Raw genomic sequence first — 26,038 nt, forward strand, 5'->3', positions numbered from 1 at the left:
AGGAGCGACAGTAGTAAGGAGGAGGTTAGAAGGAATTATTTCTCACACATAGGCAGACAAGCAGTCCCAGTGGCACTGCCATTCTGGGAAAGTCGGTAACATGACCCAGCGATTTTAACCTGGGATCTTTTACTTTGGGTTCCTCCACAGCAAATATATTCAATCTCTTGCCTTCCTTCCTTATAGCAGAGATGTGAATTGGAGGTCTTAGTTTCAAACACCTTTTCTTTATACAGTGTATGGCAAAGTCACCCATTTAACAGATAGACCCTCACTGAGATCCACTGACTCACACAGACTGGGAATGGAACCAATGACTTCCCCAAAGTTGAATGGATGTTTTTATCAGTCGCCTTCAATCCTCGCCAATTAACTTGAAGCTCATTACCTCTCTGGTGTTCATCAAATCTGTCAAATGTCTGGACTGCTGGACTTTTATTTGGAGGAGAGCTTAGAGCACTGTTAAACACCAAGTTAAAAATACACATAGACTGAATATCACCTCTTTGAAAGACAGTAAAAGAGCAGAGTGCGGAATTCCCTCTTTTCCAGCTGGAGAAGGTACAGTAGCTGGGAGACTAAGAGAATGGCTCTTGTGTTTTTTTATTTTCTGTATGATCAGAAACTAAAATACACCATTGTACAGCCTTTCTAAATTTGTGCTATGTGGTTAGCATTTATAGTTCATGTCATTACTGGTTAAAACCTGAATTATGACTTGTACAATACAGATTTGTAATCAGCTAACTTGGAGGTAAGAAGGGCATGTAGCTGAGGCCATTGATTCATTGGGTCTAATTTTCATTCCTGGGTCTTGATCCCACCATCAGAATGTAATGTGGATTGGAAACCCACAAATGCCGGCAGCGGGATCCAGAGGACAATTATTGCTATCAGAGACATGGTTGAGGGAAGGGGGGGGGAGGGGTGTAAAAGAGGAGGTGGCATTGCACTATTGATCAAAGGGTCAATTACTGCAGTAAGGAGGAATGATATCTTAGAAGGTTCCTCAAATGAGACCATATGGGTAGAACTTAAAAACAAAAAGGGGGCAATCACTTTGCTGGGAGTGTACTACAGGCCTCCAAACAGTCAGGCAGTGGTAGAGGAGCAGATATGGAGGCAAATCTCAGAGAGGTGTAAAAATAATAGGGTAATAATAGTAGGGGATTTCAACTTCCCCAATATTAACTGGGATAGTCTTGGTGCAAAAGGCTTAAAGGGGGCGGAATTCTTAAAGTGCATCCAGGAGAGCTTTTTGAACCAGCACATAGGAAGTCCTACAAGAGAAGGGGCGGTACTGGACCTAATCTTAGGGAATGAAGGCGGACAAGTGGTAGAAGTGTCAGTGGGGGAGCATTTCAGGGACAGTGACCATAACTCTGCAAAATTTAAGGTAGTTATGGAAAAGGACAAAGATGGACCGGAAATAAAGGTACTGAATTGGGGGAAGGCCAATTTCAATATGATAAAACAGGATCTGGCCAAAGTAGACTGGGAGCAGCCACTTGGAGGAAAGTCTACATCAGACCAGTGGCAGTCATTCAAAACGGAAATAGTGAGAGTTCAGGGACAACATGTTCCCGTAAATGTGAACGGTAGGACCAACAAGTCCAGGGAACCCTGGATGTCAAGAGATATAGAGGATTGGATCAGGAAAAAAAAAAGGAGGCTTATGGCAGATTCAGAGGGCTGAAAACAGCAGAGGCCCTTGAGGAGTATAGATAGTGTAGGGGGTACTTAAAAAAGTAATTAGGAGAGCCAAGAGGGGGCATGAAAAACACTGGCAGGCAAGATAAAAGAAAATCCCAAGGTGTTTTATAAGTATATTAAGGGCAAGAGGATAACCAGGGAAAAGCAGGGCCCATTAGGGACCAAAGTGGCAATCTGTCTGTGGAGCCGGAGGACGTAGGCGAGGTTTTAATTGATTACTTTTCATCTGTGTTCACTATGGAGAAGGACGATGTAGGTGTCGAGATCAGGGAAAAGGATTGTGATATACTTGAACAAATTAGCATTGAAAGGAAAGAGGCATTAGTGGTTTTAACAGGCTTAAAAGAGGATAAATCCCCAGGCCCAGATGAGATGTATCCCAGGCTGCTATGTGAGGCAAGGGAGGAGATAGCAGGGGCAAATCCTTCTTTTCAAGTCCTCTCTGGCCACAGGTGAGGTTCCCAGAGGACTGGAGGACAGTGAATGTGGTAACATTTTTCAAGAAGGGTAGTAGGGATTAACCAAGTAATTATAGACCAGTGAGTCTAACATCGGTGGTAGGGAAACTATTGGAAAAAATTCTGAGGGACAGGATTAATCTCCATTTGGAGAGGCAGGGATTAATCAAGGATAGTCAGCATGGCTTTGTCAGGGGGAGATCGTGTCTAACAAATTTGCATTTTTTAAGGAGGTGACTGCGTGTGTAGATGAGGGTAAAGAAGTTGATGTAGTATACATGGACTTCAGTAAGACTTTTGATAAGGTCCCGCATGGGAGATTGGTCAACAAGGTAGGAGCCCATGGGATCCAGGGCAATTTGGCAAATTGGATCCAAAATTGGCTTAGTGGCAGGAGGCAGAGGATGATGGTCGAGGGTTGTTTTTGCGAGTGGAAGCCTGTGACCAATGGTGTACCGCAGGGATCAATGCTGGGACCCTTGCTGTTTGTAGTGTACATTAATAATTTGGACATGAATATAGGAGGTTTGATCAGTAAGTTCGCAGATGATACGAAAATTGGTGGTGTCGTAAATAGCGAGCAGGAAAGCCTTAGATTACAGGATGATATAGATGGACTGGTAAAATGGGCAGAGCAGTGGCAAATGGAATTTAATCCTGAGAAGTGTGAGGTGATGCATTTTTGGAGGACAAACAAGGAAAGGGAATATACAATGGATGGTAGGACCCTAGGAAGTACAAAGGGTGAGAGGGACTTTGGTGTACTTGTTCATAGATCACTGAAGGCAGTAGCACAGGTAGATAATGTGGTTAGGAAGGCATATGCAATACTTGCCTTTATTAGCCGAGGCACAGAATATAAGAGCAAGGAGGTTATGATGGAGCTGCATAAAACGCTAGTTAGGCCATAGATGGAATACTGTGTACAGTTCTGGTCGCCACACTACAGGAAGGATGTGATAGCACTGGAGAGGGTGCAGATGAGATTCACCAGGATATTGCCTGGGCTGCAGCATTTCAGCTACGAAGAGAGACTGAAAAGGCTAGGGGTTGTTTTCCTTAGAACAGAGAAGGCTGAGGGGGGATCTGAAAGAGGTATACAAAATTATGAGGGGCAGAGAAAGGGAAGATAGGAAGACATTTTGTCCCTTAGCAGAGGTGTCAATAACTAGGGGGCATAGATTTAAGTTAAGGAGCAGGAGGTTTAGAGGGGATTTGAGGAAAGATTTTTTCACCCAGAGGGTGGTTGGAATCTGGAACACACTACTTGAAGGGGTGGTAGCGGCAGGAACCCTCACAACATTTAAGAAGTATTTAGATGAGCACTTGAAATGCCATAGCATACAAGGCTACGGGCCAAGTGCTTGAAAATGGGATTAGAATGGATAGGTTCTTGATGGCCGGCATAGGCACGATGGGCCTATTTCTGTGCTGTATAACTCTATACCTGGATTTCTAAAAGGCATTCGATAAGGTGCCACTTAAAAGATTAATAGGCAAGATAAGGGCTCATCGTGTTGGAGGTCATATATTAGCTTGGATAGAGGATTGGTTAACAGACAGAAAGCAGAGAGTGGGCATAAATGGGGCATTTTCAAGTTGGTAGGCAGTGAATGCCGCAAGGATCAGTGATGGGGCCTCAGTGTTTTACACTCTATATTAATGACTTGGATGAAGAGACAGAGAGTAATGTATCTAGGTTTGCTGATGATACAAAATTCGGTGGAAAGGTAAGCTGCAGGGAGGACTTAGAGAGGCTCCGAAGAGAATATAGACAGATTAAGTGAGTGGGCAACAAGATGGCAAATGGAAGCGTGAAGTTGTTCACTTTTGGTCGTAAAAATAAAAAAGCAGAATATTTTTAAAAGGTGTGAAAGTGGTAAATGTTGATGTTCAGACAGACTTGCGGGTACTCGTACAAGGAACGCACAAAGTTAACATGCAGGTGCAGCAGGCGATTAGGAAGACAAATGGCATGTTGGCCTTTATTGCAAGGGGACTGGCGTACAGGAATAAAGAAGTTTTACTAAAATTGTACAGAGCTTTGGTGAGACTGCACCTGGAATACTGTGTGCAGTTTTGGTCTCCACATTTAAGAAAGGATACACTTCCACTGGAGGCGATACAGCAAAGATTTACTAAATTGGTCCCTGGGATGAGGGGGTTGTCCTATGATGAGAGGCTGAGTAAATTGGGCCTATATTCTCTGGAGTTTAGAAGAATGATAGACGATCTCATTGAGACATACAAGATTTTGAAAGGGCTTGATAGGGTAGAAGCTAAGAGATTGTTTCCGCTGGTCAGGGAATCTAGAACGGAGGCAGTCTCAGGATAAGGGGCCGATCATTCACGACTGAGATTAGGAGAAATTACTACTTTCAAAGGGTTGTGAATCTTTGGAATTCTCTACCCCAGAGGGTTGTGGCTGCTCCATCGTTGAATACATTTAAGGCTGGGATAGATAGACTTTTGGTCTCGCAGTGAATCAAGGGATATAGGGAGCGGGCAGGAAAGTGGAATTGAAGCCCAAGATCAGCCATGATCATATTGGATGGCAGAGCAGGCTCGATGGGGCATATGGTTTACTTCTGCTCCTATTTCTTGTGTTCAAGAGAGAAAAATCTACTTGACCTCATCCTCACCAATCTCCCTGTCACAGATGCATCTGTCCATGACAGGATTAGTAGGACTATTGGTATATCCTTCACTCTATCATTACCATCAAGCAAGGAGATCAACCCTGGTTCAATGAGGGGTGCAGAGGAGCATGCCAGCAGCAGCACCAGACATACCTAAAAATGAGGTGCCAATCTGGTGAAGTGACAACACAGGACTACATGCATGCTAAACAGTGGAAGCAGCATGCAATAGACAGAACTAAGCTATCCCACAACCAATGGACCAGATCAAAGCTCTGCCGTCCTGCCACATCTAATCATGAATGGTGGTGGACGATTAAACAACTAACCATCGGAGGAGGCTCCACAAACATCCCCAACCTCAATGATGGCAAAGCCCAATAAGTCAGTGCAAAAGACAAGAGTGAAGCATTTGCATTCATCTTTAGACAGAAGTGCCGAGTGGATGATCCATCTCGGCCTCCTCCAGGGGTCTTAAGCCAATTTGATTCACTCTATGCAATATCAAGAAATAGCTGAAGGCACTGAATACAGCAAAGGCTATGGGCCCTGACAACATCCCAGCTGTAGTACTGAACACTTGTGCTCCAGAACTAGCCGCGCCGCTAGCCAAGCTGTTCCAGTACAGCTACAAAACTGGCAACTGCCTGACAATGTGAAAAATTGCCCAGATATGTCCTGTCCACAAAAAGCTGGACAAATCCAATCTGGCCAATTACTGAGCAAATTGTTGGAGCTGTGGGTTGGCAAGTCTCCAGGTCCTGATGGAATTCACCGTAGGGTCTTTAAAAGAAGTGGTTAGTGAGATAGTTGGTGCGTTGATTATAATTTTCCAAAATTCCCTAGATTCGGGGAAGTTTCCATTAGATTGGAAAATGTAACTCCTTTATTCAAAAAGGGGAAACAGAAAGCAGGAAACTTCAGGCAAGGCTCGGGGGGCTGAGTGGCCTACTCATGCTCCTAATTCGTATGTTCGTATGTATGTCCATATGCCCCATAAGTCTACTCTCAATCATCAGCAAAGTCATGGAAGGTGTCAAAGACTGTGTTATCTAGCGACACTTACTCAGCAATAACCTGCTCACTGATGCTCAGTTTAGGCACAGGCAGGGCCACTTGGCTGCAAAGCTCATTACAGCCTTGGTCCGAAAATGGACAAAAGAGCTGAATTCTACAGGTGAGGTAAAAATGACCACCCTTGACATCAAGGCAGCATTTGATGAAGTGTGGCATCAAGGAGCCCTGGAAAAATTGAAGTCAGTGGGATTAAGGGGAAATCTCTGCACTGGCTGGAGTCATACCTACCACAAAGGAAGATGGTTGTGGTTGTTGCAGGCCGATCATCTCAGCCCCTGGACATTGCTGCAAGCATTCCTCAGGGTAGTGTCCCAGGCCCAACCATTTTCAGCTGCAACAATGACCTTCCCTTCAATATAAGGTCAGAAGTGGGGTTATTCGCTGATGATTGCACAGTGTTCAGTACCATTCATGACTCCTTAGATACTGAAGCAGTCCATGCCTGCATGCAGCAAGACCTGGACAATGTTGATGCTTGTGTTGATAAGTGGCAAGTAACATTCGCACCACACAAGTGCCAGGCAATGACCATCGCCAACAAGAAAGAATCTAACCATCTTTCCATGACATTCAATGGCATTACCATTGTTGAATCCTCTACCATCAACATCCTGGGGATTACCATTGACCAGAAACTTAACTGAACCAGCCATATAAAGACTCTGGCTACAGGAACAGAACAGAGGCTGAGAATTCTGTGACATGTAACTCACCTCCTGACTCCCCGGAGCCTGTCCACCATCTATCTACAAAGCGCCATTCAGGAACGTGATGGAATATTCTCCACTTGCCTGGATGAGTGTAACTCCAACAACACTCAAGAAGCCCAGTACCATTCAGGACAAAGCAGTCCACTTGATCCGCACTCCATCCATCACCTTAAACATTCACTCCCTCCACCACCAGCACTCAGTGGCATCAGTGGGTACCATCTATAAGATGCACTGCAGCAACCTGGTAAGACTTCTTCGACAGCACCTTCCAAACCTGGGACCTCTACCACCTTGAAGGACTAGGGCAGCAGATGCATGGGAACACCACCACCTCCAAGTTGCCCTCCAAGCCACACACCATCCTGACTTGGAATTATACCACTGATCCTTCATTGTCTCTGGGTCAAAATCCTTGAACTTCTGTCTTAACAGCACTATGGATGTACTAACACCACAAGGACATGTGATTCAAGAAGGGGGCTCACCATCAACTTCTCAAAGACAATTAGGGACGGGCAATAAATGCTGGCCTTACCAGCGATGTTCACATCCCATGAACGAATATAAAAAAAGTCTATTTCTCGGTTGTACATTCTATGTAATTCTGTGTGATCGGGAATGCATTTCCGATAAAAGCTCTACCAACCGCTATACCAATCACTCTATATTCCTGGGCCAATCAACATATTCTGAAAAATTAAAATGAGTTTCCTTTGTACCATGGAGCAGCTTCTACAAAATTACAAAAAGTCACTACCAATACAGTAAGCCCATTCCATTAAGTTACTCTACTACTCTGAAATATGAGCATATGAGCTTTTAAAAGATTAATACAATTTGACATTAGCTTTGGTGATAAGCTAGTTTTATCACAAATATACTTCTAGTAACATTTATCTCAGGAAAAATTAATACTAGATACATTAACAGAAATAAAACTGCTCAAGTCTACCAGATTATTATAAGGGTTTGTTGTCCTGTTTTGTAAACAATAGGAGAGAAAACACATCAATGGCTAGAAATTCAACTATACATTTATCCAAGGGCAAAGTCATAATTGGCCTGTGACTTTGCATTTGTAAATATGAAATATGCAGAGGATGTTTTAGTAACTTGACATTTTCAATTATCATCCAGGTGAGCCAGAAAGCCCTTGGTAAGGGTAAAAATCTTGAAAATAACTTTTTCTAATTGATGTAACTAACAACCTGTCCACATTTTTAAAAATTGTAAGTGTTACAGGAAAGAATAAAAGTAACTTCAGTATTTGTCAGCTCACCTCATACCACTGTCCAAGTGCGAAGTTTTGCGTGTGTTTGCATCCCATAGGTAGATGGTATTTGACTTGTCAGCAATCACAGCCAAGGCATCTCCATCTTTATCCCAGTCCATAGAAACACAAACTCTAAGCAACCCATAAAAAAAAATAAAAATCCAAGTTTACTCTTGTAATTTTAGCTTTATAATTTTAGGCTCCTTTTCTCAGAAATCATCTTTTGAACCTTTCCACATCTAAAATGTTGTATTTATTTTGTAGTACACATTATTGATAAATATCCATATAAATTAGATTGTAAATACATTGTCAGGAAATTCAGAATGATTACAACTGCAAGGCCAGCCTCAGTAGTCTAAATTGAAGCAAAAATTAAAAAGTAACCATAATAAATTTAATTATACATTCTGCAACTTTATAAGCAGCCATTCAGAATATCATGGTTTTCTTCATACCCTGGAAGGCTAATTTCATTCCTTTTATGTCCATGTCGGTCAAAAATCTTCACTGTATGGTCAGACCTAAGACAAACCATCAAATCTCCAGTCAGTTTTAAAGCAATGACATGTGAAAACTCCACAAAAATCTAAATGATTAGGTTGGACATTTACTGACAAATTGCATTTAATTGTCAGATCACTTGTGTACTTTTACTATTACTATCAAACCTAAAACAACTGCAGCAATAATCTTATGTTCTGGGGGATACTGTATTTTCCTTTCAGTTTTCAGTTAAACAAACAACTGTATGAAAGTAATAATTGCTGATTATGAAGCAATTTATAAAAAAAAAATTCTTGGGATGCGGCAAATGTACAAAGAAAGAGTCTTGTGATGATGGCATTTGCTAGAAAGACAATTGTTTGGTATCTCTCCTTGGGTTTAAAAAAAAACAGGAAATGACGAGCTACCTTCTTCAAACAAGCCTGCAAATTATTCCTGACTACAGGAGAATAGGCTACAGGCTAACATAAGAACACAAGAAATAGGAGCAGGAGTAGGCCACTCGGCCCCTCAAGCCTGCCCCACCATTCAATAAGAACATGGCTGATCTAACCCAGACCTCAACTCCTCTTTCATGCCAGCTCCTCATAGCCCTCAACTCTCCGATATTTCAAAAATCTGTCTACCTCCTCTTTAAATACTTTCAGTGATCTAGCCTCCACAACTCTCTGCGGCAGAGAATTCCAGACATTCATAACCCTCTGAGAGTAGAAATGCCTTTGCATCTCAGTTTTAAATGAGTGTCCCCTTATTCTGTAACTATGTCCCCTAGTTTGAGATTCCCCCACTAGTGGGAACATCTTCTCAACATCTACCCTGTCAAGCCCCCTCAGAATCTTGTACGTTTCAATAAGATCATTACTAAACTCTAATGAATAAAGGCCTAACCTGTTTAGCCATTCTTGATAAGTCTTGATAAGGTGCGGCCTCACCAACACCCTGTACAGTTGTAACAAGAATTCCCTATTTTTAAACTCCAACCCCCTAGCAATAAAGGCCAAAATTCCATTTGCCTTAATTACTTGCTGCACCTGCATGCTAACTTTATGTGTTTCATGCACAAGAACACCCAGATCCCTCTGTGCTGCACTTTTTTGGAGTCTCTCTCCATTTAACTAATAGTCTGCCTTTTGATTCTTCCTATCAAAGTGCACGACCTCACACTTTCCTACATTAAACTCTATCTACCAAGTTTTTGCCCACTCACTCAACCTCTCTATATCCCCTTGCAGATTCTTTGTGTCCTCATCACAACATGCCCACCCACCTATTTTTGGATCATCAGCAAATTTGGATATATTACACTCTGCCCCCTCCTCCACGTCATTAATATAGACAGCAAATAATTGAGGCGCTAGGACTGATCCTTGTGTCACTCCACGAGTTATGTCTTTCCAACATGAAAAAGACCCATTAATCCCGACTCTGTCTTCTGTGAGTTAACCAATCTTCAATCCATGCTAATACATTAGCCCCAATACTGTAAGCTCCTATTTTGTGCAATAATCTTTTATGTGGCACCTTATCGAATGCCTTCTGGAAATGCAAATACACTACATCTATCGGTTCCCCTTTATCAACTCTGCTTGTTATATCCTCAAAGAACTCTAGCAAATTTGTCAAACATAATTTATCTTTCACAAAACCAAGTTGACACTGTTTGATTGGGATGCAGGTGCCTATGTCACAGCTTTGTGGGCTCCAGAGCAGCTCTTCAACGGGTTTGAAGTTGCATCTGTACCAGTAATTGTAATGAGATACTTCATGATACTCCCCTTAACTGGCACAATGGGAATGATCTATAGGTGGGGAGTGAGACTTTATTTTCAGTCTGCTTTGCAGCAATGAGATTGATGGTTTTAAAAACTGAAGTAATTTATAATCAATTATAGAACCATAGAAAAATTATGGAAGGAGGCCATTCAGCCCGTCGTGTCCATGCCGGCTGAAAGAAAAAACTAGCCGCCCAATCTAATACCATCTTGCAGGTTACAGCACTTCAGGTACAGGTCCAGGTACCTTTTAAAAGAATTGAGGGTTTTTGCCTCCACCACCTTTCTTGGCAGTGAATTCCAGACACCCACCTCTCTCTGGGTGAAAAGGTTTTCCTCATGTCCCCTCTAATCCTTCAACCATTCACCTTAAATCTGTGCCCCCTGGTAACTGACCTCTCCGCTAGGGGAAACAGGTCCTTCCTGTCTACTCTATCTAGGCCCCTCATAATTTTGTACACCTCTATTAAGCAACCCCTCAGCCTCCTCTGTACTAAGGAAAACAATCCTAGCCTATCCAATCTTTCCTCATAGCTACAACTTTCAAGCCTGACAACATTCCTGCAAATCTCCTCTGTACTCTCTCCAGATCAGTTATGTCCTTTCTGTAATGTGGTGACCAGAACTGTACGCAATACTCCAACAGTGGCTTAATCAGCATTTTATACAATTACAGCATTATATCCCTGCTTTTGTATTCTATACCTCAGCCAATAAAGGAAAGCATTCCATATGCCTTCTTCATATCTACCTGTCCTGCCAGCTTCAGGGACCTGTGGACATGCACTCTAAGGTCTCTCACTTCTTCTACCCCTCTCAAAATCCTCCCATTTATTGTGTATTCCCTCACTTTATTTGCCCTCCCCAAATGCATTACCTCACACTTATCTGGACTGAATTTCATTTGCCACTTTTCTGCCCACTCAACCAAACCATTGATATCATTCTGGAGTCTATGGCTACCCTCTTCACTATCAACTACACGGCCAATTTTTGTGTCATCAGCAAATTTCCCAATCATGCCTCCCATATTTAAGTCCAAATCATTAATATATACCACAAACAGCAAGGGATCCAACACTGAGCCCTGTGGAACGCAACTGGAAACAGCTTTCCATTCACAAAAACATCCGTCGACTACTGCCCTTGTTTCATGTCGCTGAGCCAATTTTGTATCTAACTTGCCACGTTCCCCTGTATCCCATGGGCTTTCATTTTACTGACCAGTCTGTCATGTGGGACCTTGTCAAATGCCTTACTAAAATCTGCAGAGACAACATCCACTGCACTACCCTCATCAATCCGTCTTGTTACTTACTCAAAAAACTCAATTAAGTTAGTAAGACATGACCTTCCCTTAACAAATCCATGCTGACTTTCCCTGATTAATCTGTGCTTTCTAAGTGGCAGTTTATCCTGCCCCTCAGAATAGATTCTAACAATTGTCCCACCACCGAGATCAGACTGAATGGCCTATAATTATTTGGCCTAACCCTTGCACCCTTTTTAAACAATGGTACAATGTTCGCAGGCCTCCAATCGTCTGGTACCTCGCCTGTATCTACTGAGGATTTGAAGGTGATCCTCAGCGCATCTGCTATTTCCTCCCTGGCTTCCTTTAATAACCTGGGATGCAATCCATCCGGCCCTGGTGATTTATCCACTTTCACAAATGTCAGGCCCTCTAGTACTACTTCTCTCATTATGCTTATTGTATCTAATTTTTCACACTCCTCTTTAACTACAATGTCTACATCAACCCTCTCCTTTGTGAAGACAGAGGCAAAAAACTCATTAAGAACCCTGCCCACATCTTCTGCATCCACACATAAGTTCCCTTGTTCATCTCTGATAGGCCCTACCCCTTTCCTTAGTTATCCTCTTGCTCTTAATGTACTGATAAAACATCTTTGGGTTTTCCTTGATTTTACCTGCCAATAATTTTTCATGTCCTCTCTTTGCTTTTCTAATTTACTTTTTTACTACACCCCTACACTTTCTATACTCCTCTATGCTTTCTAAAGTATTAAGATTTTTGTGATTGTCATAAGCTTTCTTTTTCTGCTTTAACTTATCCTGTAAGCTTCGAGATAACAAAGGAGCACTAGATTTGGCAGTACCACCCTTTATCTTTGTGGGGACATGTGCCTGTAGTATCTCGCTTTTGAATGCCTCCCAATGGTTTGCCACTGATTTTCTTTCAAGTAGCTGTACCCAGTCCATTTTCGCCAGGTTACCTTTCAGTTTCTTAAAACTTGCCTTCCCCTAATTTAGAACTTTTACTCCCGTTTTATCTTTGTCCTTTTCCATGATTATGCTAAAACTTACTGTATTATGGTTACTATCTCCAAAATGGTCACCCACTGTTACTTCCTCCACTTGCCCAGCTTCACTACTGAAGACTAAATCTAGAATTGGCCCCCTCTCGTTGTGCTTGCTACGTGCTGGCTAAAAAAGTTCTGTTGAACGCAGTTCAAGAATTTTGTCCGTTCTGTGCCCTTCACACTGTTTGTATCCCAGTTGATACTGGGGTAGTTGAAATCCCCAACTATTATTGCCCTATAGTTTTTGCACTCAGAAATTTGCCTACATGTTTGTTCTTCTACCTCCCTCTCATCATTTGGGGGTCTATAGTACACTCCTCATAGTGTGGCTGCCCGTTTTTTATTTCTGAGCTCCACCCATATGGCGTCATGTAATGATTCATTTAGCATATCATCTCTCCTCAAAGTTGCTATTGATTCCTTAACTAATAATGCTACACCCCCTCCTTTCTAATCTCCCTCTCTAGCCCGCCAGAAAACCCTACATCCAGGAATGCTGAGTTGCCATTCTTGCCCTTCTTTAAGCCAAGTTTCCGTTATAGCAATGATATCGTGCCCTCAGCTCATCGGCTTTATTTACTATGCTCCTTACATTTAAATAAATACCCTTTAACACTGCCAAATTCCTGTGCTGCACACTTTTGAACCTTTGCTTCTTCTATCTTTCAGACTCACTCGCTAATTTTTTGCCTCCTGTTCCCTGCCCTGAAATTGTCCTATTTAAGACTGCACTCAGGTTCCCATCCCCCTGCCAAGCTAGTTTAAACCATCCCTAACAGCACTAGCAAACCTTCCTGCAAGGATATTTGTCCCAGTCCTGTTCAGGTGCAGATAGTCCAGCTTGTACAGGTCCCACCTTCCCCAGAACTGGTCCCAATGCCCAGAAATCTGAAGCCCTCCCTCCTGCACCATCTCTCCAGCCACGCATTCATCTGGTGTATTTTCCTATTTCAATACTCAGTAGCACTTGGCCGTGGGAGTAATCCGGAGATTACTACCTTTGAGGTCCTGCTTGCTAATCTTGTTCCTAATTCCCTAAACTCAGCCTGCAGGATCTCATCCCTCTTTCTTCCTATATCGTTGGCACCTATGTGGACCACGACCTCTGGCTGTGCACCCTCACCCTCCAGAATGCCCTGTAGCCGCTCGGTGATATCCATGACCCTTGCACCAGGGAGCCAACATACCATCCTGGAATCATGTCTGTGACCACAGAAACACCTGTCTGTTCCCCTAACTATAGAATCCCCTATCACTATTGCTCTCTTGTCCTGTGTCCTCCCTCCCTGCACAACTGAGCCACCCCTGGTCATGACTCTCGCAGCACTCTCCAGAGGAACCCTCTCTCCCATCAGTACTCAGAACTGAATACGGTTAGAAAGTGGGATGCCCTCTGGGGACTCCTGCACTACCTGCCTTGACCTTCTTGTCTGTCTGGCAGCCACCCGTTAATTAATTATTTACTTCTTTAAAAAGAGTACTTTAAACAAAAAAGTGTTCCCTCTATGCTTTCTGTTTAAATGTGCAGGTTATATTTTTCAGCAGATTGAGACTTGGTTAGCCTGTTCCATCTTGAAAGGGTTCGTGTTAAAGTTATGATAGGACAAAAAAGGGTTCAAAAAGTCGGACTAAAGGAAGATCTTGAACTATTGATGAAAATGTATATTTTTATTGATATTAGTTTTCTGATTTGAATACTTTATTGCTGAAAAAAGTGCATACAGGGTTAATTGTGGTTGTGAAATGTTTCTACAAGGCACAGAGAATACACATTCCATAACAGCAGACAAAGATCAATGTGAGGCTAGACAGTGGTTTCTGTGAAATAGTGTTTTAAAATATTAATGAAATTGAATGCAGAGGCATTAAGTCCACCTGCTTTATAGAACCTTTAATGGCTGTTCGGAAGAGGAAACCAGTTTTAATTATCAGAATGTTAGCAACTGGAAGACAAGCATCCCATGCCACTGATAGAGAATGGTGCCCAATTTAAATAATTAAAGATGCTGACCTGGATTTTGCTGTGCAAATGACGGCAAAGCTGTCAGCATTCACCGTCATCGCACTGGTGAGAAGCCCAGTAACTTTCCATGTGCACACTGTAATGCGTAAATCGGGAAGCTGTGGTGGGCCATTCTGCGCGGCTCCAGAGGCTTCACTATTGCACTCGCCTACCTCAAGATTAAAACGGAAAAAATGGCACTGGCGAGAATTTGGCCAGACTGTGCACTAATAACAAAGTATTTTCACTACAACATTTTAGGGCTGGTGTTTCCAGGTGGCAAGAGCCTCCGGAGTCACTTCCCTAATAATTAAAAAATCCAGGCAAATGAGGATACTGATATTGGAAGGCCTCCTTTATTTAAATAAATTGTCTCTCAATACATAACCTGTGCCTCAATCTGTCTACCAAAGGGAGGAGAATCACGTGCTGGCATGGGATATATTTCAATAAATCGGCATACAGCAGGAAGTGATTTCTGATCCATTGGTCTTGCAATTGTTTATCTTGACATTAGTAAGTTAAGGTACACTCTGAATTGTAGGTGGTGGGAGGTCTTCCTAGAGGAAGACCTGTTTCTATGCTGTACGACTCTCTGACTAGGAATGGTTCATGATGCCAAATCAGCGTAGAATATTTGGTTTAAAATCCAAAAACAACCTAACATTGTACTAAATGGTTGTTTTAAAGGCAATGTAAATCTTGTATGTAATGTTTGTACTAAACGTTCAACCAATAAAACTAGAACATGAATGTCAATCATATTGCCTAAGAACATTATTAACCCTCAATTTCTGCTCAGAATTGAGACAGATAATCTACTAGAATATCATAATATTGAGACAATGTCACTAAGCATATGTAATAGCAATGCTTTAACTGTCAATCCATGACACAAATATTTTTATCTTCTAGCAGGTTTTTTGCAGTAAAATGTAAGCAGCTTACCCAGTGACAGCTATATAATTCCCTAGTGTTTTCTGCCAGTGGTACTGTACAAGGTTGCCTGCAACGATTTTCTCTGAGATGGTAAATACTCTCTGCACATAAAAGGGAACAACAGACAGGATTTTAGCAAACAGAAACATTTGCTCCAATAATCTACCAAACAGCAATGAAAAGCATACACACTGCAAAGTGAATATTTAGATAAAATTAAAGGAACAGGAGTAGACCATTGAGTCTGTTCTACCATTGAATGAGATCATGGCTGATCTGTGATATCATGGAACAAAGGCAAAGGGAGCACTGATGGTTGTGGTGAAAGACAAAGCATTAGTCCAGAGAGGGTGTTAATGGTAGAATAATGAAAAGCTCTGACAACTTTGTCATTTAGTCGCTCCTGCCCTCTGCCTTATCACACACCTTCCCTTTTGTTCTCTTCACCAGCACCCGCCCCATCACTTGCTTAAAACCTATTGCCAGCTCTGATGAAAGTTCACAGACCTGAAACGTTAACTCTGCTTCGCTCTCCATGATGCTGCCAGACCTGTTGACTATTTACAACACTTTCTGTTTTTATTCTCTTGTTGGAGATGGGTTAGTACTTGGCATTTGTGTGGCGCGAATGTTATTTGTCACTTATCAGTCAAAGCCTGAATGTTGTCTAGGTCTTGCTGAATGCAGGCATGGACAACTTCATTATCTGCGGGGTCGTGAATGGAACTGAACACTATGCAATCATCAGCAAACATCCCCACTTCTGACCTTATGTTAGAGGGAAGATCATTGATGAAGCAGCTGAAGATGGTTGGGTCTAAGACACTGCCCTTAGAAACTCCTGCAGCGATGTCCTGGGACTGAGATGATTCAGATGATTCACCTCCAACAACCACAACCATCTTCTTTTGTGCTGGGTATGACTCCCGCCAGTGAAGAGTTTTCCCCCTATTTCCTATTGACTTCAGTTTTACCAGGGCTCCTTGATGCCACACTCAATCAAATGCTGCTTTGATGTCAAGGGCAGTCACTCTCACCTCACCTCTGGAATTCAGCTCTTTTGTCGATGTTTGGACCAAGGCTGGAATGAGAGCTGGTGATGGTGGGGACCTCAGAAGGGTGCCACACAGATCATCCACTCAGCACTAATGTGCTAGGCTCTGTTGTAATAGTGTATTTGTTAGTATGTTAAATATATTTAAATATATGTTTATGCCAATATGTATATCACAGGAAGTGATGTAATATCATATGATTCAGTTCACTTGCACAGTCAGTTAGCACATATAACTGAAGCAACAAGTTTCCATTAAAAAGTCTTCATTAAGGGAGTATACAATAGATGGTAGGACCCTAGGAAGTACAGAGGGTCAGAGGGACCTTGGTGTACTTGTTAATAGATCATTGAAGGCAGCAGCACAGGTGGATAAAGTGGTTAGGAAGGCATATGGGATACTTGCCTTTATTAGCCGAGGCATAGAATAGAAGAGCAGGGAGGTTATGATGGAGCTGTATAAAATGCTAGTTAGGCCACAGCTGGAGTACTGTGTACAGTTCTGGTCTCCACACTATAGGAAGGATGTGATTGCACTGGAGAGGGTGCAGAGGAGATTCACCAGGAGGTTGCCTGGGCTGGAGCATTTCAGCTATGAAGAAAGACTAGATAGGCTAGGGTTGTTTTCCTTAGAGCAGAGAAGGCTGAGGGGGGATCTGATTGAGGTATAAAAAATTATGAGGGGCATAGATAGGGTAGATAGGAGAAACTTTTTCCCTTAGCGGAGGGGTCAATAACCAGGGGGCATAGATTTAGGTAACGGCAGGAGGTTTAGAGGGGATTTGGAGGAAAAAGATTTTCACCCAAGTGGGTGGTTGGAATCTGGAACACATTGCCTGAAGCGGTGGTAGAGGCATGAACCTTCACAACATTTAAGAACTATTTAGATGAGCACTTGAAACACCATAGCATACAAGGCTTCGGGCCAAGTGCTGGAAAATGGGATTAGAATAGATAGGTGCTTAATGGCCGTCACAAACACGATGGGCCAAAGGGCCTGGTTCTGTGCTGCATAACTCTATGACTCTAAAGCTCTCCATTCAAACCTTTACGCCTGCCCTTCAGCTTCATTTGTATTAGTCTAGAAAGAGATAATACAATATGGTGGCAGCGGTGGTGACAGAACACCATTGATCAGCAACTCAAACAACAATTCAAGTCAGAAGCCCTAACTGAAGCACTGTGACAGGATCACAGCTCTCACATTGGCAGAGCAATGGTGTGAGTATAGATTGAAGGCAATTTGGGCACACTCCCAGTTTTGCCCCAAGCCGGTAAGACAAAACTATCGCTAGTTTCAGCTGCAGAGATCAGTGCAGTGTCGTGTTTTGGCACAGATTCCTTCCTGTTGTTGCCACACCTGCATGCCATTAGTCGACCCCGACACCAAGGTCCCTCCCATCAGCAGACTCACAAGCAGGTGCTGCAACATAGCTCTGGGCGTGGCTCCTGTTCAGCTCTGCAGACATCGCAACTTGCTGCAACTATTAAAGCAATGTTTGCTCCTTGGGGAGAAAAGAGTAGAAGGCTTGGGCAATGGCAGCCAGAGTTCCAGAGATGGACTGGAAAGTACCTGATGTCCCAGGCGAGTTCAAACTGCTTAAGCAGAGGATTGCACTATGCTTCCTAGACCATGAGGTTGTGGATGCAAAGAAACAGGCAATAAAAATCAGGATTGCCATAGGAAATGAAGGTCTGTGCAGAATCAATACCTCTGGTTTATGTGATGCTGACCAGAAGGATCCATCAAAGCTATGGGCAACATTAGAAAGTTAGCTCAAGATTAAAGTTAATTTCAGAGTACACCGCCTGGAAGTCATGCAGTGTAGACAGAAAGCCAACAAGAGCCTGGACGACTGTGTTAACCGATGCAGAGAGAAAGCAAAAGAATGCGACTTCTCTGATACTGAACTGTCAGAACGAATTATGGAGTTTGTTATCGCCTCCACTCCTATTGAGGCATTCCAGAAAGACCTCCTGGAAAAGCCAAAGGGACACAGAGTGGAGAGCATACTATAGGTCGGATGCAAGCCTTAGGGTTCAAGACACCTGTCTGTCAGTACAATTTCCAAGACACCCAGGCAGAACAAGGTGTGCAGTAACTGTGGGCTCTCCCACCAACTGCGTAGATACCCGGCTTACGCAGACACATGCAAGGCATGCGGGTTTAGAGGGCACTGGGTAAAACTTTGCAGAAGGTCCAGCAGCAGAAACCTGGGGAGAAACCAAAGCGTGCATGCTCAAACTGCAGAACTATGCCACCCAGAGGCGAAGGGAGATAAGACACTTCCAGGTATCGTCAAAAGCATAGACCCATCCACGAAATGGGGGAATGCCTGACCAAAATGGATGAGATGGATCAAGGTGAAGACACTACAGGTGAACAGCTACTTCACACAATCACCTTAGTGGAAAAGGTCCATTCCGGTAACAAAACGGAAACTTTTGCAACACTCCAGATCATCTGTCCCAATAAGGCTGGACAACAGTGACTGAGAGTGAAGACTGACACACATGCAAGTACCAACACTCTACATTTCTACATTTTCAAGAACATGTACCACGAGACATGGAAGTCTGTGGTCCAACCCACAAGCGCAAAGCTTACGGCACACAATGGCTCGACAATAAAGTGCCCAGGTTCTCTAGACCTGGAATGCAGGTACAAAGAGTCAACATGGTCTACATAGTGGATGTGTCAGGACCAGCAGTAGTAGAGTTGGCAGCCTGCAATGAACTTAACATGGTCACCGTCCATGAGCTGACCCAGTCAGAAGACCACAGCAGTCAAAATAGGTGAACACCCATTGGATTGGTACAAAACCTCCAGAGGTAGTACCCGGACTGGTTGGGAATTTCCACGGCGCAGAAGAAGGTGCAATGCCGTCAATCGACCCATCGCAAAAATGCAGTGTGCACATTCGAGAAAAGTTGAAGATGGAACTGGATGGAATGGAAAAACAAAGCATCATTCGACCAGTGCACACATGGACTGGTGCAGTTCCATCACTACCACAATCAAGAAGAACGGTTTAATTCGACTATGTTTGGACCAAAGGCGGCTAAACAAAGCCTTAAAGAGATGGCATCATATGATACCAATGCTAGGAGTTAAACTGAATATTTGTTAGAGCAAAACACTTTTCCAAATTAGATGCAAAAACCGGATATTGGTCCGTACTCTTGTCAAGAGAATCGCAAGAGCTAACAATGTTCAGAACTCCTTTTGGTAGGTACTGTTTCCTCCATTTACCATTTGGGCTGTCGGTCGGCCAGGATATATTTCAACAGCATATGGACCAGATTACGGAATGAATCCCATCTTGTGTGTATATTACAGATGACCGCCATAGTTGGATGCATGGAAAAAGAGAATGACAGAAACCTACACTTGTTAATGGAGGCCACCAGACGTGAAGGTTTGGTTTTCAACGGCAAAAAGTGCTCCATTAAGGCTGATTGCATAATTTTTTTCAGTGCCATTTACTCAAGTTCAGGTATCTGCACGGATCCTTGGAAGATCGAAGACATCCAGTCAATGCCAGTACCGCAGGACAAAGACGACCTCCAAAGGTATTTAGGTCTATTCAACTTCCTTGCTGCATGTATACCAAGTTTCTCGGAGAAGGCTTCCCCACTAAGAGATTTGCTGAAGAAACACACACCATTCCTATGGCAGGACGATCACCAACATGTGTTCAGTGTGTTGAATAAGCACCGTCAGCCGAGTCATCTCTTTAATACTATGACTCTTAGAAGACAGCAACATTAAAAGTGGATGCATAGCAGAAAGGTCTCAGTGCATGTCTTCTTCAAGACGGCAAGACTGTCGCATTTGGTTCGAAAAGTCTATTGCCAGCACAAGCAAATTACGTCAATAGCGATAGAGAAACTCTCGCTCTTGTCTTCAGGATCACCAGGTTCCATGCATACTTCTTCAGAAAAGAGTTCAAGGTCGAGACAGATCATAAGCTGCTGGAGATGATCTGCAGAAACCACTCACGAGTTCACTGCCTTGACTCCAGTGGTTACTCATCAAGATTCAGGGCTATAACAAACCCGGTAGTCAGATGATCCTATCGGACACTCTAAGTAGGCTGCCCAATCCTGGAAAGGCGCAAGAAATGCCATTTGACTTCCAGGTGAATGAAGTCTGTGCAAGCTCAAAGGACGTCTACAACATAGGTCTCGTGCTTCGGTCAAAACAAGAGAGAGGAGCTCCAGAGGGAGACTTCTCAAGACCTCAAACTCCAAGCTCCACGGCAAATCGCTGTAAAGGGTTGGCTTGAGACCATTCAGATCATCCCTACGGATCCAAGAACATATTGGCCATGCAGAGACAAAATCGGTTTATCCGATGCAGTACTATTCAAAGGACGCCATGTACTCATCCTAGCGACACTTCAGTCTGACATACTTGCACAGCTCCACCAAAGACACATGGGAATAAAAAGGATAAGACGACTCGCCTGCGAGTCAATATTCTGGCCCGGCATCAGCAAGGACATTGATCAGATGGTGAGATCTTGTGATGCATGTCAGGAACACCAAGCTAGTCCACAAAAAGAGCCTCTCAAATCGCATGACATACCATCATCACCATGGATCAAGATAGCAACAGAGCTGTGCTCTGTAGGCAGAGAAGACTATCTGCTAGTGACTGACTATTGCACCAAATTTCCCATTGAGCAGAAGCTTTGAGACAGAGTACAGCAGTGGCCAACATTGTTAGTATCATCTTTAGTCATTTTAGTGACTGTAGAAGTGGTGTCTGACAACAGTCCACAAAATAAGGGGAAACCATTCCAGCATATCCCTCAATGATGGTCCATCAACCATGTCACATCATCACCCAGATATCCTCGCTTGAATGGGATGTCTGAACATATGGTCAGGACAGTCAAATCGCTGATCAAAAAGTGTTTGGAAATCAGGCATGATATCCAAGTTGTGTTATTGCATCTTTACGCAATGCCATTCGACTCCGAATTGCCATCACTGCCATTCTGTTTGGTCGACTGGTGTGAACCCACACTACCAAGCTATCATTTCACCAAGTCATTCTTGATCACAGACCAAAGCAAGAGATGAAAGATGCACATGAAATGCCTGCCGGTGCAGAATTACCACCAAAGTAGTTTTGAAGTCACCATTACAGATATTAGCTTTTTACTCCAAATTTATTTAGTTAAACTGAATTTAAATTGCCCAGCTGCTGCGGTGGGATGTGAACTCATGTCTCTGGATTAGTTCAGTCCTCTTGAGTTACTAGTCCAATAAGATACTATTCTACTGTACCCTCTATAATGAGTATGGGGGATGTAGCATATACGGCAAGGAAGTACAAGCGCAGAAAAAAAAGTTTGTGGGGGTGGAATAATGAGGATGGGGGGCGGTGGGGGTGGAAGTTGGAGTGTGTGGTGCGGGTTGTTAGTGAATGCAATGGGGAGGGGGGTTGAGTGTAGTGAGGCAATAGTGAGTGCGGTGGGAACTGGTTTGAATACAGTGAGGTGGTGAGGGGGGTTTGAGTGTAGCGAGTGCAGCGGGAGGGGGTTTGACTGTAGTGAGTGTGGTGGGAGGTTTGAGGGGTGTGGTGGGAGATTGGGGGGGGGGGGGAAATGTGGGATGTATGGTGGGTCGGAGTCTGGTTCGAATAGTGTCTGCCAGGGAAGGCAATAGCTCTATATCTCAGTAAGACTATTGTCTAGACCCTCTGGAGTGCACAGACTGTTGTCTACTGAAATAAACAGCCTCGTCTCCATGGTAACCGCGGGGGGGGGGTGAGGCCTTTGTCAATTACGATGGGCGATAAACCAAGTGAAATTACTATAAGACCGGAGGCAGCAACGGACAAAGGAATTGTTAATGCGCATTAACCCTCCCCTAAGCCAAAGAGTTAAAGATATCGGCATCCTGGCCCACACTCCTCTCTCACCTTCATCTCGCTTTATACTTTTCACCAACCGCTTGCATGGGAACCGACCAACGAACCGCGCCGGCCGTATGCGCATGCGCGTCAATGCCCGTTTTTTTTTGGCCCCCTCTTTCCTATAGTGCAACGCGGCGAGTGGGCGGTGCGTCCCGTCGCCCATGGCAACCATCGAAGCTTGGCGTCATCCTGTTTCTTTTTTTAGAGATACAGCACTGAAACAGGCCCTTCGGCCCACCGTCTGTGCCGACTAACAACCACCCATTTATACTAACCCTACAGTAATCCCATATTCCCTACCACCTACCTACACTAGGGGCAATTTACAACAGCCAATTTACCCATCACCTGCAAGTCTTTGGCTGTGGGAGGAAACCGGAGCACCCGGCGAAAACCCACGCAGTCACAGGGAGAACTTGCAAACTCTGCACAGGCAGTACCCAGAATCGAACCCAAGTTCCTGGAGCTGTGAGGCTGCGGTGCCAACCACTGTGCGACTGTGCCACGCAGACTCAAAGCTCAGCAGTTCCCTGGAGGAAGCCTGCTGTACCAGCAGTTTGCAGCTTTGTCTCATTTGGGTCCTGGAGTTGCCTGTTGGGGAAAATATCTCAAAGGACTGTGAATTTTCAAGATTTTGAAAAATAAAATGCTGAAAACTCTCAGCAGGTCAGATAGGACCTGTGGAGATAATAAAGGCTGAACAATTCAACTCCCTAATACCCGGCTAGTGTTGTTTTAGCTCCAAAATGGCATTGGCAGTACACATGCACGTTTTTGGTGCGAACTATGCTGGACACCAATTTGGTGAAGGCGTTAGCATTGCGCAGGGCGCTTCCATTGGAAGAATGCAGTGTTGGCAGATAATGGCATCAATCGGCGTGAAACACTGATTTGACGGCAGTCCTGCCATTTTAGAGCTCAACACCCTCTATTAATCATGCACAACCGTACACACATCCAGCACCAGGAAGGACCCACCACCAGACCAGCACTATTTAAAGGGATTATCAATTACTTTCAGGTTAATTGCTGATTTGAAATATAGTGGCTGAGTGATTTCTATTGGCTATTGCTGTGATTGTAGAAGCATTTGGTGATTTCTAGAGTTCTTTAAAATTTTCAAAGTCTACAGAGAGTGTGTGGCGTATACTGAAAAATGTTGGCCTCACTTCAAAGATTCTGAACACATCATTTGCCCCCAGACATGGGGCACTAGTAGGCATCCCCCTTGGACTATATAGCATGAAACGGAGAATGAACATGTTGCTGAAGAGATGGTGTGAGGGGGAGGGTTTTAGATTCCTGGGGCATTGGGACCGGTTCTGAGGGAGGTGGGACCAGTACAAACTAGACGGGTTACACCTGGGCAGGACTGGGACTGATGTCCTAGCGGGAGTATTTGCAAGAGTGGTTGGGGAGGGTTTAAACTAAAATGGCAAGGGGATGGGAACCTTTGCAAGGAGTCAGAGGAGGGGGGATCAAGACAAGAACAAAGGACAGTAAGGGGAATAAGAAAAGTGATAGGCAGAGAAATCAAGGGCCAAAATCAAACAAGGCCACAGTGAAAAATAGTGGGAAAGGGACAACTTTTGTTAAAAAGACAAGCCTTAAGGCTTTGTGCCTTAACGCGCAGAGCATTCGCAATAAAGCGGATGAATTAACCGCACAAATAGATGTAAACGGGTATGATATAGTCGGGATTACGGAGACATGGCTGCAGGGTGACCAGGGATGGGAAATGAGCATCCAGGGATATTCAGTATTTAGGAAGGACAGACAAAAAGCAAAAGGTGGTGGAATTGCATTGCTGGTTAAAGAGGAAATTAACACAATAGTGAGGAAAGATATTAGCTCTAATGATGTGGAATCTGTATGGGTAGAGCTGAGTAACACTAAAGGGCAAAAAACATTGGTGGGGGTTGTATATAGACCCCCAAACTGTCGTGGTGATGCTGGGAATGGCATTAAACAGGAAATTAGAGATGCATGCAATAAAGGAACATCTGTAATTATGGGTGACTTTAATCTGCATATAGATTGGGCAAATCAAATTAGTCACAATACCGTAGAGGAGGAATTCTTGGAGTGTATACGGGATGGTTTTCTGGACAAATACGTTGAGGAACCAGCTAGAGAACAGGCCATCCTAGACTGGGTATTGTGTAATGTGAGAGGAATAATTGACAATCTAATGGTGCGAGACCCCTTGGAGACGAGCGACCAAAATATGATAGAATTCTTCATCAAGATGGAGAGTGACGCAGTTGGTTCTGAGACAAGGGTCCTGAATCTTAGTAAAGGAAACTATGAAGGTATGAGGCTCGAGTTGGCTATGACGGATCGGGAAACGTTGCTTAAAGGGATGACGGTGGATAGGCAATGGCAAACATTTAAAGAGCGCATGGATGAACTGCAACAATTGTTTATCCCTGTCTGGCGCAAAAGTAAAATGGGAAAGGTAGCCAAACTATGGCTTACAAGGGAAATTAGAGATAGCATTAGATCCAAGGAAGAGGCATATAAATTTGCCAGAAAAAACAACAGACCTGAGGATTGGGAGCAGTTTAGAATTCGGCAAAGGAGGACCAAGGGATTGATTAAGATGGGGAAAATAGAGTACGAGAGCAAGCTTGCGGGGAATATTAAAACTGACTGTAAAAGTTTCTATAGGTATGTGAAGAGAAAACAATTGGTGAAGACAAATGTAGGTCCCTTGCAGTCAGAAACGGGAATTTATTATGAGGAACAAAGAAATGGGGAACCAACTAAATGCATACTTTGGTTCTGTCTTCACAAAGGAGGACACAAATACCATACCAGAAATGTTGGGGAACACAGGGCTTAGTGAGAGAGAGGAACTGAAAGAAATCAGTATTAGTAGAGAAATGGTGTTGGGGAAATTGATGGGATTGAAGGCCGATAAATCCCCAGGGCCTGATGGTCTACATCCCAGAGTGCTTAAGGAAGTGGCCCTAGAAATAGTGGATGCATTGGTGGTCATCTTCCAAGATTCTATAGACTCTGGAACAGTTCCTACAGATTGGACAGTAGCTCATGTAACCCCACTATTTAAAAAGGGAGGTAGAGAGAAAGCAAGGAATTATAGACCAGTCAGCCTGACGTCGGTAGTGGTGAATTCTTCGAGGATGTAACTAGTAGAGTCGATGAGGGGGAGCCAGTGGATGTGGTTTATTTGGACTTTCAGAAGGCTTTCAACCAAGTCCCACATAAGAGATTAGCATGTAAAATTAAAGCGCATGGGATCGGGGGTAGTGTATTGCGATGGATAGAACATTGGTTGGCGGACAGGAAACAAAGAGTAGGGATAAATGGGTCTTTTTCCGAATGGCAGGCAGTAACTAGTGGGGTACCACAAGATCGGTGCTAGGACCCCAGCTATTCACAATATATATTAATGATTTAGATGAGGGAACTAAATGTAATATCTCCAAATTTGCAGATGACACAAAACTGGGTGGGAGGGTGAGTTGTGAGGAGGATGCAGAGAGGCTTCAGGGTGATTTGGACAAGTTGAGTAAGTGGACAAATGCATGGCAGATGCAGTATAAAGTGGATAAATGTGAGGTTATCCACTTTGGAAGCAAAAACAGGAAGGCAGATTAATATCTGAACAGCTA

At 43.6% G+C, this 26,038-nt stretch overlaps 1 protein-coding gene across 1 annotated transcript in view; it reads right to left on the reverse strand.

Moving 5' to 3' along the window:
- The window catches only part of wdr19 (WD repeat domain 19), a 209,785-nt gene extending 187,306 nt beyond the window's left edge, over nt 1-22,479 (reverse strand). The window contains exons 1-4 of the mRNA XM_068036669.1: nt 22,407-22,479; nt 15,427-15,518; nt 8,332-8,397; nt 7,880-8,005 (exon numbers count right to left, since the gene is read on the reverse strand). Of these exons, the coding sequence (XP_067892770.1) occupies nt 7,880-8,005; nt 8,332-8,397; nt 15,427-15,518; nt 22,407-22,412 (290 nt within the window). The 5' untranslated portion in view covers nt 22,413-22,479. The remainder of the gene's footprint in view (nt 1-7,879; nt 8,006-8,331; nt 8,398-15,426; nt 15,519-22,406) is intronic.
- Between the last annotated feature and the right edge of the window lie 3,559 nt (nt 22,480-26,038).

This window comes from Heterodontus francisci, chromosome 1 (assembly GCF_036365525.1).
Source record: "Heterodontus francisci isolate sHetFra1 chromosome 1, sHetFra1.hap1, whole genome shotgun sequence".
In the NCBI taxonomy this organism is placed as follows: domain Eukaryota; kingdom Metazoa; phylum Chordata; class Chondrichthyes; order Heterodontiformes; family Heterodontidae; genus Heterodontus; species Heterodontus francisci.